Source organism: Ixodes scapularis, unplaced genomic scaffold, assembly GCF_016920785.2.
Source record: "Ixodes scapularis isolate PalLabHiFi unplaced genomic scaffold, ASM1692078v2 PGA_scaffold12__126_contigs__length_90152505, whole genome shotgun sequence".
Classification (NCBI taxonomy): Eukaryota; Metazoa; Arthropoda; class Arachnida; order Ixodida; family Ixodidae; genus Ixodes; species Ixodes scapularis.
The window spans coordinates 63,794,383-63,809,820 of NW_024609838.1; the positions used below are offsets into that span (position 1 = coordinate 63,794,383).

The following is a 15,438-nucleotide window of genomic DNA, read 5'->3' on the forward strand; positions in this document are numbered from 1 at the left end:
CGAACATCATTGTAGGCATAAATGCAAATTAAACGCCAGGAAATACCATTTAAGAAAAAATCACAGCATATGAACCTGCCCTTATCATCCGCAGCATGTGAAAATGAAGAGTATTCTAGTCTCTTCTTTAAGAATAAAAGGCACCCTCCCGACAAGCCATCCGCGTGGCTCACACATACCTCATAACTTGAGAGGAAAGGGTCCAATGCACGAGCTGTGTCCTCGTCGGACGATATCTTTGTCTCCTGGACGGCAACAAAGTCAATCTGTTCCTTTGAGAGGACCCTATACAGTTGGGACTGACGTGCACGCGAACACAGTCCTCTGACGTTGATGGTAGCGAAGCTCAGGGGAGGAAATGCCAGGGAGGTGTTAGCTAAGGGGGCAGTTCATCACCGTCCTTCACTACGTCAGCAGGCCGTGTGGACTTACTGTAATGGTGCTCACACACCTCAGCTGGCCTGCGTTTGGCGTCGCCTCTCTCGTCGCTGTTGTGGCCGATCGCGACATCCGTGGTAGAAGACTGAGACGATTTTTCCGATGTTGGGGCGGGTCGTTTGACAGATGTTCCACTGGACGTGGTCGAGCGCTCTCGTCGATGTAATGAATCCTGTGAAGCAACCGTTGACGTCGTACTTAAAGGAGGGAATTCGCTGTCTTGCAAAAACGATTCAGGCTTTTCAGATTCAGCGGTGATCGTCGCCGACTCAGGGTTGACGTCAGGTGGTGGGTGCAGCGGGGCTGTCAGCTGTACCCCTGAAGTGGTGCTGGAAGGGGTGACTTCTCCTGTTGCATCGACCACTTCGCTTATGTCCATTAGGTGTTCTAAAACGACATCTTCAGCTGGGCTTCTTGCTTGTCGGAGCTTGTCCGCATAGGTGGTGACGCACTCACTTGTTGCATGACCATCACGTCGGCATTCACCGCATCTTGGGGTCCTACACTCGCGACGAATGTGACCGATTCGGTAGCATCGTAGACACAGTGGAGGGCGGCCAGGCACGAGCACCAAGCTTCGACAGCCGAACACTGTGAGCTGGTGCGGTATCTGGCTCGCGTTCATTCCCTCGTGAAGGGTCAACGTCACTTCTTTGTTTAGCGTCTCCATCTGCTCCATTCCGGCGCAGCGCCATTTTTCTCTAACAATCGAACGCACCGTGCCAAAAGGCGCCAGTGCTTCTTCGATACGCTGGATGTCCATGTGAACTGGTAGCCAAAGAAGTTTCAGTTTGACGTCTCTGGTGTCCGGGTCGATGATTAGGCATCGGCGCCCCTTTACGCGGAGCTCTGCTTTGGTCACGAGTTTGGCCTTGGCCAAAGCGCTTGCACAGGTCACCATCCAGACGTGACTCATCTGGAATTGGCCGATTCCGATGATATCCTGGCTGTCAACCGCGTCCCGCAAAGCGTCTCGGAAGTCTGTTGCTCGGTATGGCCGCACGGCGAGATCTCCGTGTAGAAAGACAGAATTAAGACTCAAATTACCTGTCGGCAGACGGGGAAGTACGGTCCGGTACTCTTCAGTCGTCATTTCGGTGGTACTGGCCGAAGCCTCAGCAGTTCCCCGGCCTGTGGCCGGTGCGTTTTCACTGGAGAGCATTGAAAACACGTCCGTTTCGAACGGCGTCTTCTTCTTTCTCCTCGGCCACCGATCCCCCGACCGAAAGCCACTCACAGGCACGTCTGCGCTTCGTATCAAGCGCGGGAATCCAATTTAAGGAATCATGGGGGGATCGGTGGCCGAGTGGTCTAGCGCACACCAGCTCGGAGCACGTGGAGCGAAAGCTCGCGCTGCAGAACCCAGGGATCCTGTGTTCGAGCCCCACCCCTGCCCGTTTCGATCTGGATGAGCATCGTACCGGCGTGCGGTCGTGTACCACTACTGCGTGATGCACGTTAAAGACCCCAGGCTAGCGGCTGTACCGCACTGGCTAAATTTCTCATCTACAGCTGGGAGACTCGTCGCCCCTGTGAGGCAGACCAAGTTCTAGGCTGTATAAACACACACACAACCCAATTTTTTTTTAAGGAATCATCTTGGCACGCGATATAAGCAGCAGGGATGTCCTGATTTCTTGCTGCCGCAACGCAGTTAGACGCACGCAGTCAAACTCTACTGTCTCAACCAGGATTTAGATAATTTAGCATACGTATTTCGCGTTCGTTGCAGGTGAAGGCACGGGCCCGAAAGCAGCAATTCTGCACTGTCCTCTTGGCGCGAGCGCGAGCGCGTAGAACGGATATTTAGCGAAAAGAAGAAAACTGAAATAACGCTTCGGGGAGGACCGGCGGACGGGCTTCGCTAAAATCACCTGCGCGTGCTCAGTGTACTCAACGTGTACCCAACCGCCGCTAAAGTCAGTTTGGATATGTAAAAAGAGAAAAGAAAATGCATCTGTGTGTTCAGAAAGTTGTGATTGCAGAAATTAGTATCGATAATTAATACAATTAATTAAACAGGCTTCTGTATACTTGAAGTGTAGGCGAGCGAGAAAACGAAACTGTTCAAAATGAGACGTGTAGCAACTATTCAAATTTATTTATAACCTGCAGTTCACTTTTGCAATGGCCCTACATTAGAGATACGAGCGCTTTCCTAAGGGCAGTAGAGGAAAAGGATATATACGGCTAAATCTTGCACAGTCTTTTCGTATTTATGCAAAATATGACAGTGGTCACCATCCTAATCGGTCACATAAAATACAGCAGTATATAAGCTGGTGGTGTCGACTACAGGAGTGTATAGGTGTGTAGAGTGTCAATATGTGATGTTGTATCTTGTGCTGTTTCTGAATGCGTTGATGTATATAATACTGTGATGTCTGTATGTCGCGTATGAGTGAAGTGTGGTGTGGGATATGTGCATACGGCATTGTCTGGCGAGGCGTTCAGAGCATTTGCTGTTTTTTTTTCTTTAGTTTGAGTGCTGTGCATTAGGTGGCGCGTGTCGCCGCCCAATTCAAGAAGTCGCGCGTTTATGTGTCTACTTATTTGAGTGAAAATCATGGAGGCGTTCCATGGCCCACGTACAGCAACGTACAGCCATAAAGGGTTCGGTCTGGTTCGGTTCTCGGCCTCTCGTCCAAATGGGATCAGTCCCATAGCCAGTTGAATGGGTGTTCCATGCGGTGAATAGCGCCAAGTGCGTGCACAGACGCGGTGAGGATTACCAGGGACTTGAAAGTGGATAACGAATGCTAACAGGTGAGCAGGAGCGTTGAACGATCGGAACCGACGCCGCTTAAATCGGTGATGCTTCGCCTCGCCGCTGTCAATCGAAAACGCCGGATCACTTGCGGCAAGCACAGCAAGCAGATGCCCTGTTCAATAAAGACATCATTCCATTTGTCGCTATTTTGTTTCCTTCTTTGAATGTTTTCTGGCCGCGAAGTAAATGCAGCCGGCCGCGCGAAAGCAATCGCGGATAAACCCCCTCGAATGCGCCCCCCCCCCCTCACATCGTCGCCCCTACTCGTATTAGGTGCGGTGCCGGTGCTTCAAGGCGCGTTTCGGAGTGGTTTGTGCGCACGGAAGGCAGCGAACGGGCGTACGCACTTGAGAATCGTATTTTAGCAAAAAGCAGTCCAGCTCGCTAGGCCTTACTCGTATTGCTCCACTGTCGCTTGCCAGCCGCCATGTTGCTTTTGGGGGTGCTCACTGTGATTACCTGCTGATTGCGTGCCGTGTGACTGCCCATGGGGTTGTTAGTATAACGAAGGGGGGTAGCGATATCTGTGACGGCTTCTGACGACCCCAAGTGTAGTACCTTACGACAACCCTTTTGTTGAGAGTGTAGGGCGTCGTTTTCGATGTCTTCTTAGACGTTGTCCTTGAGGTTGTCCTAGGTGAATACTATCGCAATTCATGAACAACCGTCAATAGTGGTTTCTGCAGCAATGTCTTCATCGGCTGGGTGGTCAACGCGACGCGCCAAGCGGCCGAGCTCGCCTCTCCTCTACGGCACGGGCACTTCACGCGGCTCTCAAGCACGACTCAGCAAAGAATCCCCCCCCCCCCCCCAACCCCCCTCTTTCATTTCTTGTGCCACCCACACTTAGTTGTACGGAGATTAATGCAGCATAGGGCACCTATGCCCCGACCAATTTTAGCCAATATGATTGCAGCGTATTATAAGTTTATAGGCGACTTGCCGAATGTCGGAGTGCACCTTAACATACAGTGTAATTGCTATGTTTTCTCCCCGCAAACTCAGATAATAATTCACCCTCAATACAATAAGTCCCTGATTCGATTCGATTATGCGATACTGAGACTGAACAAGACCCTGAACTTCACTGGTCAGGAGAAGCTTCTGATGCTCATCTGCCTTCCCACCCCGGACAAAGAGTTTGATGGGCAGAACTGCACTGCCACCGGATGGGGACTTACCAAAGACAGTAAGTAAACATCAGTTGAACTTGTTTCTTTTTTTGCAAATACACGCAATTACGCTTTATTTCACGTACCGTACTTCGCTTCACACTTATGGGTCAGAGCGCATATGACAATACGGTTCGAATAAGCCAATCAATGCAGGGCAAAAAAGGGCATTGTCTCGGCGCTCCTCATCTTTTGAGCATTGATTCAGCTATTTGTCTGTATAAAATACGTGAAATAAATCATGAAAAGAAAGGTGTCGCACTCTGTAATGTTTACCACAACCAAGCGAACGTTACGTGCGGCCTTAGCGCCGACCAATTTTAGTTTAAGAATGTTTTTTTTTCATTTTTGATTATTTAGAAGGTTATAAAAACTGCGGTCTGAGTGCACATTTGTTTTCGGAAGATGCGTGTTAAATAGCGATGCCTACACTCAAGAAAAAAGGGTGTCAAAAGGTGTATCGTTACACCCTTTGTCCCATATAATACACCCCAAAACTTCAATTCGACGTACAGCGCCCCACAGTCAAACAGACGGCCCGAAATTTTACGAGGGGCTTAAAGGGGTCATGAAACGCTTTTCCAAATTTTTCCTGTTTAGCTTTCCTCCTCAACTCATAAATCGCGCATTCCACCAAACAGTTCAAGAAGACGAAAAGAAGGGAGACCCCTCTTGCTCGGAATCTGGTTTATGTACCTGGACAGAGCCATTGTACCCCAGAAGATTAGCCCGTCGCTCAAAATTCAGACAAACGTTGCTTTCCCCAACTCGTTCACCCCGGAGCTGACAGTGCTGTGGAAGCTACGTGCTCGTTGGGCCAGCCACACTTTCCACATGATCACGCTCCTCCGCGCATACACACGCGCAAAGATTGTGGTCAGGTGATAAAGGGAGGCGGCTGATTGGTTCGGCAAGCGCGTAGCTTCCACCACAATGTCAGCTTAGGGGTGAAGAGACTAAGTGAGGTCCGGTTTTGTGTGACGTGCGTTTCGACCCGATGACGCGCTTTTGGGACCGCGGATGTATCGCAGTGAAAAGGCAGAGAGCTTACGAAGGGGAGGAGGTACAAAATAGTCCGCTGTGTTTTCACATTTTCGCCCTGAAAGTCACGCTTTTGTCTTTCTACCTTTTTTTCTTTTGACCAACTGAACGATCTGCTATTAGTAAAATCCCAATCGAAGATGATTTATCCCAACCCAAAATCCGTTTCATGGGCCTTTTAATAGCCGTGTGGTACAACTTATTAAAATAGCTAATCTACGTTCTACTGACAACCAGAAAAATATTTGGGGTTTTTTTGGCCCTACTGTAAAAACTCGGTGTTTTCTTTGTGCGGTCTTTGATACGTAGTTAACTATTTAAAATGTTGTGCCACGGGGGTATCAAGCCCCTCGTAAAATTTCGGGCCGTCTGTTCGACTTTAGGGCGCTGTACGTCGAATTGAAGTTTTGGGGAGTATTATATGGGACAAAGGGTGTAACGATACACCTTTTGACACCCTTGTTTTTTGAGAGTGTACTGAGAACAAGATTATATTTTTTGACCGCAAATTTCGATCATGTTCAAGTCCGGACTCCGAAGCCCCAAAGTCTCAAGTTTGAGACGTCAAAATAATGATGTTTTTACGGGGAACGTGAAAATGATTTTTAAAATATTCTTACTTCTTTAGGAAGCAGCGTCACGGACGCCGAAATGACACCTGGAATTATTTTAAGAGTGAACGTCGAGATGCTCTCGGCCTGTCCAATACATGCTCGGAGTACGTCATAGGAACACATGGAGCGAAAGCTCGCGCTGCAGAACCCAGGGATACTCGGTCCAACCCCCACCCCTGCCAGTTTCGATCTGGATCAGTATCGTACCGGCGTGCGGTCGTGTATCACTACTGCGTGGTGCATGTTAAAGACCGCGGGTTAGCGGCTTTGCCGCACTGGTCAAATTGTTCTACAGCTGAGCAGCAAGTCGCCCGTTGAGGCAGACTGACTTCAGGCTGTATAAACATACGCACAACACAATTTAGGATTGGCGGGCAGGCGATGGCACGGACTTTTGTAAAAGTTCCATAGGGCACAGGCATATGTACCTTAGTGAAACCACGAAAACACAAAGAGAACATTTACGAATAATAGTGAGAGTTCTCGCGAGAAAGGGGTATAGTCAGGTCTTGTGTAAATACGTCACTTGGCAGAGAATTCCAATCGTGTATCGTCCTCGGGAAAGAAAAATTTAACCCTGCGAATCTCGCAGGACTACGCGGACAAGGCAATAGCGTACTGTTCATGTTCTATAGAGGCTTAACTCGGAGGAATAACCCGAATCGGAGCTCTCCTTAAATAAGCTAAATCGAAGCATCACGGGAAGAAACCTTTACCGTACATATGCGGTACACCTTAGCACACGGAGTAGTTCCTCGAATAAACGATGTTTTATGCCTTAGGTCTAACTCGATGTCTGAGAAAGGGACTTCTTCCTAATGCTCAGGTATTTAAAACCAGAGCTTTCGAGATGAATCTGGAGGTTGTGTGCAGTTCGAACTTTACTGAGAGAAAAGCTGTAGTACACGGTACCCGGAACGCGTCTCCGACGGCTATATTTAGCGTATTATTCCGCCCGTGCCATCGAAAATGGTCCCAAGGGGGAAACAAAGGACGTGTTAAAAGCCGGAGTGACGGATGTCGCGATCCCGCCGGTTGGGCCTAGATCTAAAGGAAAACAAAATCATGACCCATTGCACTTTGTGAAGGTGGATGCGCAGAGAAGCTGTTTAGCACATGGCACAGACATGACAGAGTTTTGAACAAAGGTACACGAACCCATTTACTGCCTTTATCGGTGATCATCGTGACGAAAGTTACGCGCACACATTCCTTGTTGTCTTGACCGGCGGTCATTATTTCGCGTGGACGACTATCGCCGCCCTGAGGAGTCGGAGGAAACTAGACACGCGCAACGGGACTGCCACCCCGGGAGAGCGGAAGGAAAGGAACTAGGCACGCAAGGGGCTTGGAACGACGACAAAAAGAGGAAGGTGCGAGCGTAACAAGGCCGACGCGGGTCGGAGAGCGGCAATCTCTGAGAAACTTTTATTATATACCACAGAGTCTAGTGATCTTGGGCATGGTGCCTATAGATAACTATTCTACTGAATAGACCTATTGCTAAATTACCGATGCATGAAGGAGAATGCAGGGAATGATGTTCCATGCGCCCCACGTGCAAGCGTCTGCAGCAGCATAGCCTCCTATATATTGACAAAGCCTGGTAGATCGCCACGAGAAGCGGCCACCGAAATGGGAAAAGGTGGAGACGCGGACAACGAATGAGAGGCGACCACGTGGCTGGTGCCCCGCTGCGGCGAGACGCCAAAACACACTTCTCTCGAGTGGACATGTGTGTTTCGGGTCCTCGCCGCTTCAAAGGCTGTGCGGTGACGTCCAGGTTCCGCGAGAAATGGCTGCTTGATCCTCTGTGCTACCAGCTTCTCGCGCTCCAAGTTTGCGACCGGGCACTATATATGGCTCCGTCGTCGAACTGCCATGCTTGGTGAGTATAGAGCACGTATAGAGGAGGGTATGGCAGCAATAACTGTTCTAAAACAAGAGCCTAAAACAAAAGGCATCTTGAAAGCGCGTTCGTCCACGCTTTTTATTTACTTCAAATATTTTTAACCAAAAAGGCGCGCGCGTGTGGCGCTGCGAGCGTAGATTTTTTGTTGATGCACACAAAAAATCCACAGAACCCTAGCCATAAACAGCTTCGGTGTAAAAGCAGGAAAGAACGCGGATGTCCCTTCCGTCGGCGTCCCAACTCCATGTTGTCGAAGCTTCCGGGTGGGCTGTCAGGCTGAAGAACGACCTGCAGCAACACGAGCGTCTGCATCTACTATCGGGGAAAAAAGAAATACAAACAGAGGAGCCCGTGTGTCGCAGTACTGGCTCCGCCGCCCAGAAAAGAGCGAGGCTGTGTGGCCTACTCCCATGTGTCAACGCCTCCCGCTCGGCGCTTCCCGAGCTTCGGCATTGCGGCTCATGGTGCGCTGAAAACTATCTCCACTTAAAGCCCCTTCATGTTTAAAAAGTAGAGCAAGGTTTGTCGATGAACGAGGCACGTGCAACGTGCAGCCCTTGGGAAGATCATGGCGGCACAGCGCAGCACTGAACTAGTTATCAGACGCCATGAATTTCCCAGAAGTGGCGCCCGGCATGGTGCTTTGAGCATTTCTACAACGATGAATGGCACCACTTTTCCCAGGATAGAGGGGCTTTATCACCGCTATCGTTGCTCACTCGACGCGTGCGGTGTGAGGAAGCTTGCCGCTATAAGGCCGCTTCAGACACTTGCGTTCGAGTGCGTTTGACTGCGTTGCGTCGAGTACCGAAAGCGAGTCACCGACACATTTGTGCTTCGTATGAAGCGTGGAATTCAATTCAAGGAATCATCTTGGCACGCGATATAAGCAGCATTGATGTCCTGGTTTCTCACTGCCGCAACGCAGTCAAACGCAGTCAAACGCAACTGTCTGAACCAGGCTATGCTATGTTTCACCTTATGATGTACCGCACAAAATGCTACAGGCGCGAGCTCCTTGCTCTAGGGCGGATGTCGGCGGCACAAGCTCTCGTGCATTAACGGCAGCTGTCGACGCTATGAGCTCGCGCTTCTAGTTTTCGCTGCGGTACAATATAAGGTGAAACGGAGTATAGACGCTTTGCAGCAGCTGTGCATGGACGCCGCCATAACTGACCTTCAGTTTTTGTTTCCTCTTATTCCGTTTATTTCACTTCATTATTACCATAGCAGGCCAGGTTATTGCCATATTAGATACAACTGTTTTCTTTTCTAAAGCATCTGCCTTTGTAGACGATCGTCAATTACCGTTTCAGTTGCTCGGCGTCTCGGTAAGACAAGAGAAGGTCACTTATGGCGGCTGTAATTTGGCGCGTGTGTAAAGCGTCTATAGTAGCAGCTAGAGCGCGCTCTGGCTGAGCACGTGCACAATCTGCTATTAGCGGCGAGGTTCGTAGGATCACTTTCGCGGACGGGATGTACGCATTAGTCGGAGAGGGCTCCCGGCCACTCTAGCTGTGAACATAGTGGCCTAATGAATATTTTATACATTTTCTAATTTTTTTCCAATTATTTTGTTTGATAAGGCGTTTTATGTTTTTACCCCATTGCAAAACCTTGCAGGGTCCGAAGGGGGAAAAACAGCCAACCCTGAACTGTTGAAAGTGGACATGCCCATCGTGCCATTCAATGTGTGCAGTGCGATTTACCGGAAAAGACTGCCTCAAATCCCAGTCGACAGAAGCGCAATGATTTGCGCGGGATACGCACAAGGCGGACAAGCGACCTGCACGGTGAGCGATGGAATATGTCCGAACGAAAGGTATGCTGCTGGCACACTGCGCGACACTCTCAGCGGGAACGAGTGATAGCCAGACATCAGCAGCATTTTTTTTTAGAGAATTATATTGTTTTAAATAAAACGTTTCTTGATAAAAACAAAACATAAAAAAAACTACAGGTGTTAGTTCGTGTAATTTAGCTAAAACGTAAAATTTGATGCCCGAAAATTTTCTTTTTGAATAAAACGCAAAAAAAAAAAAAAAAATAAGGAAACGTGCTTGCGCTCACAGTGTCGCCCAGTGTACACATCTTGTTGTAGTCACTGAGAGTAAAACAGGGCGTGGTGAGTCCGAAGCCTCTCATTATCTCTGCTCAGTCGATAATATTGCAGCATTAGTCATTAAGGACGCCGTAAAACCAATCACGAAACCCGAAGCCTGAACAAGTTTTCGGCCGTGCCCTACGTTTCTCGGAGCTCGGGCGGTTTCTTAACATACCCAGACTATACGAATTTTCCGAATACCGCAGACTTCACTCTTCTAGGCATGCTGTTTATTATCCGGAAATTCGAAATAACTATTGAGAAAACGGCAAATAAATGTTACACCAAAACCAGCGTTCAATTTTCCCCCCATGCTCTCCAATGAGATGGCGTCACGTGCTGTAGAACTTGGAAGTCGACCAGGAAGGCTAATATATATATATATATATATATTTCGAGCCTTTTTGTTTCATATTAAATATCTATATATCTGAAACCATTCGTTGACACTTCACTTGTGCCCATTTTGTTTCGTAAATAAATGTAACCAAATCGTGGGACCCTCGAATCCGCCCGTGCAGGCAGGCAGCCAGGTTTGAAAAAATGATGGTGATGTCCGCCTCGTATCTCCCATATACACCCTCCCACTGCCTGCCAGCCGGGCGAAAAACTGCCGAGTCACTGAGCATTTGCGGGTCTGATACTTTGTAGAAGAAGGCTTCCGTACATGCTTAGAACCCGTCCCGCAGCAGAATAGACAAAAATAGCAGCCCGCAGAAGGCGATTATTGGAACGGTCTATTAGCACCGATATGTTTCGGTGGCGCCCTCTAATGGTTTCCCTCCGTGACGTCACGACTGGGATTTTCCTCGCCGTGACGTCACCAGTTGTTATTCTGGCTACTTACCATCAGGTGCGACGACGAGTTCGATGGTGTGTTTAAAAAGCACAGTAGAAGCTAGAAGCTATCGCAATCCGTAACTAACACCGTCAAAGTTGAAAATCTGGCAGTGCTGATATACCCATGGTTTGGCCAATCATGGAAAGCTGACCACAGCGACGCTTTTGGCCGCGCACATCGCTAATTAGCGAAGAGATGTTTTGATGACGCCCTCCTATGGTGTTCTCTCGTGACGTTATTACCTTGCGAACAACAAGTTCTATGGTGTTTGTTATTAGCATGGTTGAAGCTTGAAATCTTACCTCCCTCGAAGCAACACTGCCAACACCGTCAAGAATAAGGTTCTTACATTACTCTTATTTACGTCGATGGGAAATCGTTTGCTGACGCCAGAGTCAATATTTAGCCAATCGTGGCAGGCCGACCAGAGCGACGCTTTTGATCGCGCATGTCGTCAATTGGCGACGTGCGCGATCGAAAGCGTCGGCCTGCCGCAATTGGCCGAATGCTCACTTTGACGTCAGCAAAGGATTTCTCATCGACGGAAATAAGAGGAATGTAAGAACTTTAATCTTGACGGTGTTGGCAGTGTTAGTTTAAGAGCTTCATGATTTCAAGCGCCCACCATGCTCCTTAAGGGGTATTCACACGAGGGAGAAATCCCGGGGATTTCTCCCCGGCACGCGCATCCCACGACGGAAACGTCAGGCTTTGCGATGTGCAAAAGCCTCGCGTTTTCATCTCGTGATGCGCGCGTGCCGGGGAGAAATCCCCGGGATTTCTCCCTCGTGTGAATACCCCTTTACGAACACCTTAGAGCTTGCTGTTTGCAAGGTAATGACGTCACGAGAGGGAACCATAGGAGGGCGCAACCCAAACATCTCGCCGCTAATATCGTGCATATACGAGCCTGGGGATGTGGCGGCGCAAAACCGACCGGCTCTTGCGTGCACTCGGTCCCTATCACCGACGAGAAGCAGCGCGTAAGCGACAAGGACTCTCGAGGAAGAGGCACATCTGGGCCGTGTTCCAAAATTTACTCGTTCTTACTCCAGGGTAAGGCGTTTATACCTTGGCGTTCCAAACCCTACCCGCGTCCAGCGTTTTTCAATCGGTGTTGTCACATGACACGACCCGCCGAAGTTCTCGGATCCATTTGGGTAAGATTTTGAACGCAGCCCTGATAAACGCATTCCGCGAAAGTGGACATCTCCTAAGGCCTGGGTCACACTGCCTATACATCATACAAAGGGCAGTCTGCATCCAGGTTCGATCGTGAGTCACCGCGAGATTCGAGCTCCAAAGGCCGGATGGCAATCAGGTCAAGCAGACCGTCTTCTCTATGATGTAAGCGCAGTCTGACCCCGGCTTAAATGGGCGGTGCAACGATATTCGATTGAAAGGGTTTGCACTTTGCATGAGCTCATTGGCACCAATAGGACCCAAGGATACTCGGACGCAACACCACCGGCCAAGAAACTTCTTTGTTCCGTTATACTTTTAAAAAGAAAAAAACGAGCGTTTACATTCAATCTCTCCTTCGCGAAAAATTAATGACGTAATTGGGGGATCGCAGTAAAGACGATATATGAATGCGGCTCATAGATTGGACCACAGAATTGCGTGGGAAGTCGATTCGGGTTCTCGATAATCGATAGCACGAGATGCATTCGGGGAGTGGCCCGTGTCCAATCGCTGCAATGACCACAGTAGCCCAACTATACCTATATCTAGAACTCAGCGCGTTTCCTGTGCCTTGCCAACCCCAGCGCGTGGCTATTAACACCGATATGTTTCGGTGGCGCCCTCTAATGGTTTCCCTCCGTGACGTCACGACTGGGATTTTCCTCGCCGTGACGTCACCAGTTGTTATTCTGGCTACTTACCATCAGGTGCGACGACGAGTTCGATGGTGTGTTTAAAAAGCACAGTAGAAGCTAGAAGCTATCGCAATCCGTAACTAACACCGTAAAAGTTGAAAATCTGGCAGTGCTGATACACCCATGGTTTGGCCAATCATGGAAAGCTGACCACAGCGACGCTTTTGGCCGCGCACATCGCTAATGATCAACATTGGCGGCATATAATCGGCTCCAGATCATGTGGCTGCCTGTTCTGACGGCGCGTTGAGGGTGTGAACGCTGCTCATTTTTCTTTATTTTTTTCAGCGACTTCGATTGCGTGCGGTGAAAAACGAACGGGTGTTTCACAGGTCATTAACGTCAGGGATCCGTTCTAAGCGGAATGTGCGCAAAGTACAACAATCGTTTCATCTCCCCTTTGAGGCACATATCCTACAAGTACTACTCTTCTCAAAGACGCGATTTTAAAGCTAATACCCAAAAGTACGTTGACTAACAAAATTCCTAAAGCACATCTTTCGTCAACCCAGAAGCTACCGCGGTTAGTCGATCACGCGCTTTGATAGGATCTAAGACTGTATACCGGATCTAAAACTAAGAAGATCGAGCTTCGATTGTACAGTCCTGTGCTGCCGGCTGCTTCGTGGTCAGCTCAGAACATGTTATATATCCTGCAGCTCGCGCTCCCTCTTGCCTTCTAATCCCTCATACGTCTCCTGATTTTTGTAGTTGTCCTTTGAGGTGAGAAAATAAAGCCTTTTCAAAAGTGTCCACTTCCCAGTTGCTATACAGCGTCTATTATCCCAGGGCGCCATATCTTGGGCAAGTACCAGGTGAACAGGCATTGAGCGCGAGTGCCGCCTGTGCGCTCGGCGTTAACTCGGGTCCAATCACACGTGTAGAGCGCAGCATGACGCCAAAATACGGTGGCTGCCAGTGTTGATTGATGAGCTTCTAGAGGGGCCCATACGCGTTTTTAAGGACCAGAGGCCAGATTAACAAATGATTTTACGCCAAAAATGAGCGTGCGACATTGTTGTGTTTTTGCGCGAGCGACATTTTTGTGTTTGTGTCCCACGCAAAAATGCGTGCTACACAAACGAAATTACCGCAACTTTTGCGCAGGTTACGATGAAATACTACTTCAGCTTCGGAGCTATCTTACGCACTTTTTACGATCATATCAACGTGACCGATGGCGCCGCTCAGCTACTTGGTCACGACGATCAACGGACATTTATTTTTCTACGTGCTCGTCTCGCGCTTCCCGTTTCAAGCAGCAAGAAGAAAGAAAGCAATTGAATCCGACCACGAGGAACATGAATGCTGAATCCACAAACACCCAGGAAAATCTGCAACGGCAACGATGCCACCGACCAAGCGGCCGCAAGGCCGAGCTCGGGAGAGTATTAGCCCCGAGAAGTTCGCGTGGTGCCCCCTTACGGCAAACCGGGGTGAGGTCACGGCGAGGAGAGAATTTTTCCCCGACTCTCCCCGCTCGCCCTGTGGAGGCTGTGACGACGATAGCTGTCGGCGCGCTCGTTTCTATTAAATTTTTCGGCGTGTTTTTCGTAGGAAGTGTAAATTTTTATATGTGCCTTTATTGAGGTATGGCCTGTAGCTACAGGCGAAACTTCAACCAACATTTTAAGCATTGTTGACAGGGCAGGCAACGCATGAATCGCAGCTCCCTGTTGGAAAATTTCGATGATGGAAAGATGACGGAAAAGGCCCATACAAGCGTAACCGTAATATGGGACATCCTATACAAGCGAATCGGCGGATCCAGTATAGTGGATTAAGGCGGAACGATACAGTTAGGCGGAACCATACAAGCGTGTCGTATTATGGGACATCCTATACCAGCGTAGTGGAATATGATGGAACCACGTGGAACCATACATGCATAACGTAATATGGGACAACCTATACCAGCGAAAAGGCGATACCAGCACGGTGGAGCCATATGGCTCCAATTGCTGGTTTCGCATTTTCACTGTTGTACAGGGCGATTTAGTTTTAAGCTTTACATATATGTTTAGAAAGGTCGTGAAAGCTAAATAATGCGGTTTGTGCAGGCGACTTATACGGCCAGGCGTACGTAGTATAGGGACCTAATCGTAACAATCAGTCAGATAATTAAATACAATTTGTTAATTAACTTTTAAATTAGTGAAAATGAAAATATGGTTTCAATTATAAACTTGCTGAGTCATTGAAAACCACAAAATCAAGTCTTTTTTAGAAGGATAAAATGCAGAGGTAGCCTTTTACGCGTTCTGTAAAAACGCTTTATTTGGACGAGTTTCTAGGTTTCAGTTTCTTATCAGAGCTCATCTCTGCGCCCAAGGTCCTGTTCCCCCTTAGACACGCAACGCACGTACGCCTTGCTTCCCTCCATCCTGCGAGGGAGGCGAGGGGGGGCTTCGCACTGTGGCCACCGGGCAGCAGGACCGCAGGTGCAAAGATGCGCTCTGGTAAGAAACCGAAGTCTGGAAACGCGTCCAAATTGACCATTTTTTTAGAACGCCATAAAATGCTGCTCTTGTTTTATATCTTCACAAAGAAAGTTGATTTAGTGTGTTTTGATGATGCTTAGCAAGTTTCTAATTGGAACCATGGGTCTATTTTTACTGATTAAAAATTTTAGGAAGATACTATACTTACAGAGACGCTGAAGCGCT

General features: G+C 48.7%; 1 protein-coding gene across 1 annotated transcript; it reads right to left on the bottom strand.

The window, feature by feature from the left end:
• Positions 1–376: 376 nt before the first annotated feature.
• Positions 377–1,631, bottom strand: LOC120840364. The gene is made up of 2 exons (XM_040210859.2): positions 1,409–1,631; positions 377–1,186 (listed from the first exon to the last, which is right to left on the bottom strand). The coding sequence occupies exons 1-2, from the start codon at positions 1,598–1,600 to the stop codon at positions 377–379; spliced, it is 1,002 nt and encodes a 333-aa protein (XP_040066793.2). The 5' UTR covers positions 1,601–1,631.
• Positions 1,632–15,438: the final 13,807 nt, after the last annotated feature.

Bases quoted from the DNA above. Each gene is read 5' to 3' on its own strand.
- LOC120840364 (XM_040210859.2), bottom strand. From the start codon at position 1,600: ATGCTCTCCAGTGAAAACGCACCGGCCACAGGCCGGGGAACTGCTGAG. The intron at 1,187-1,408 runs GCTTTGCGGGAC...GACATCCAGCGT, and splicing joins GAGCAACAGACTTCCGAGAC to ATCGAAGAAGCACTGGCGCC.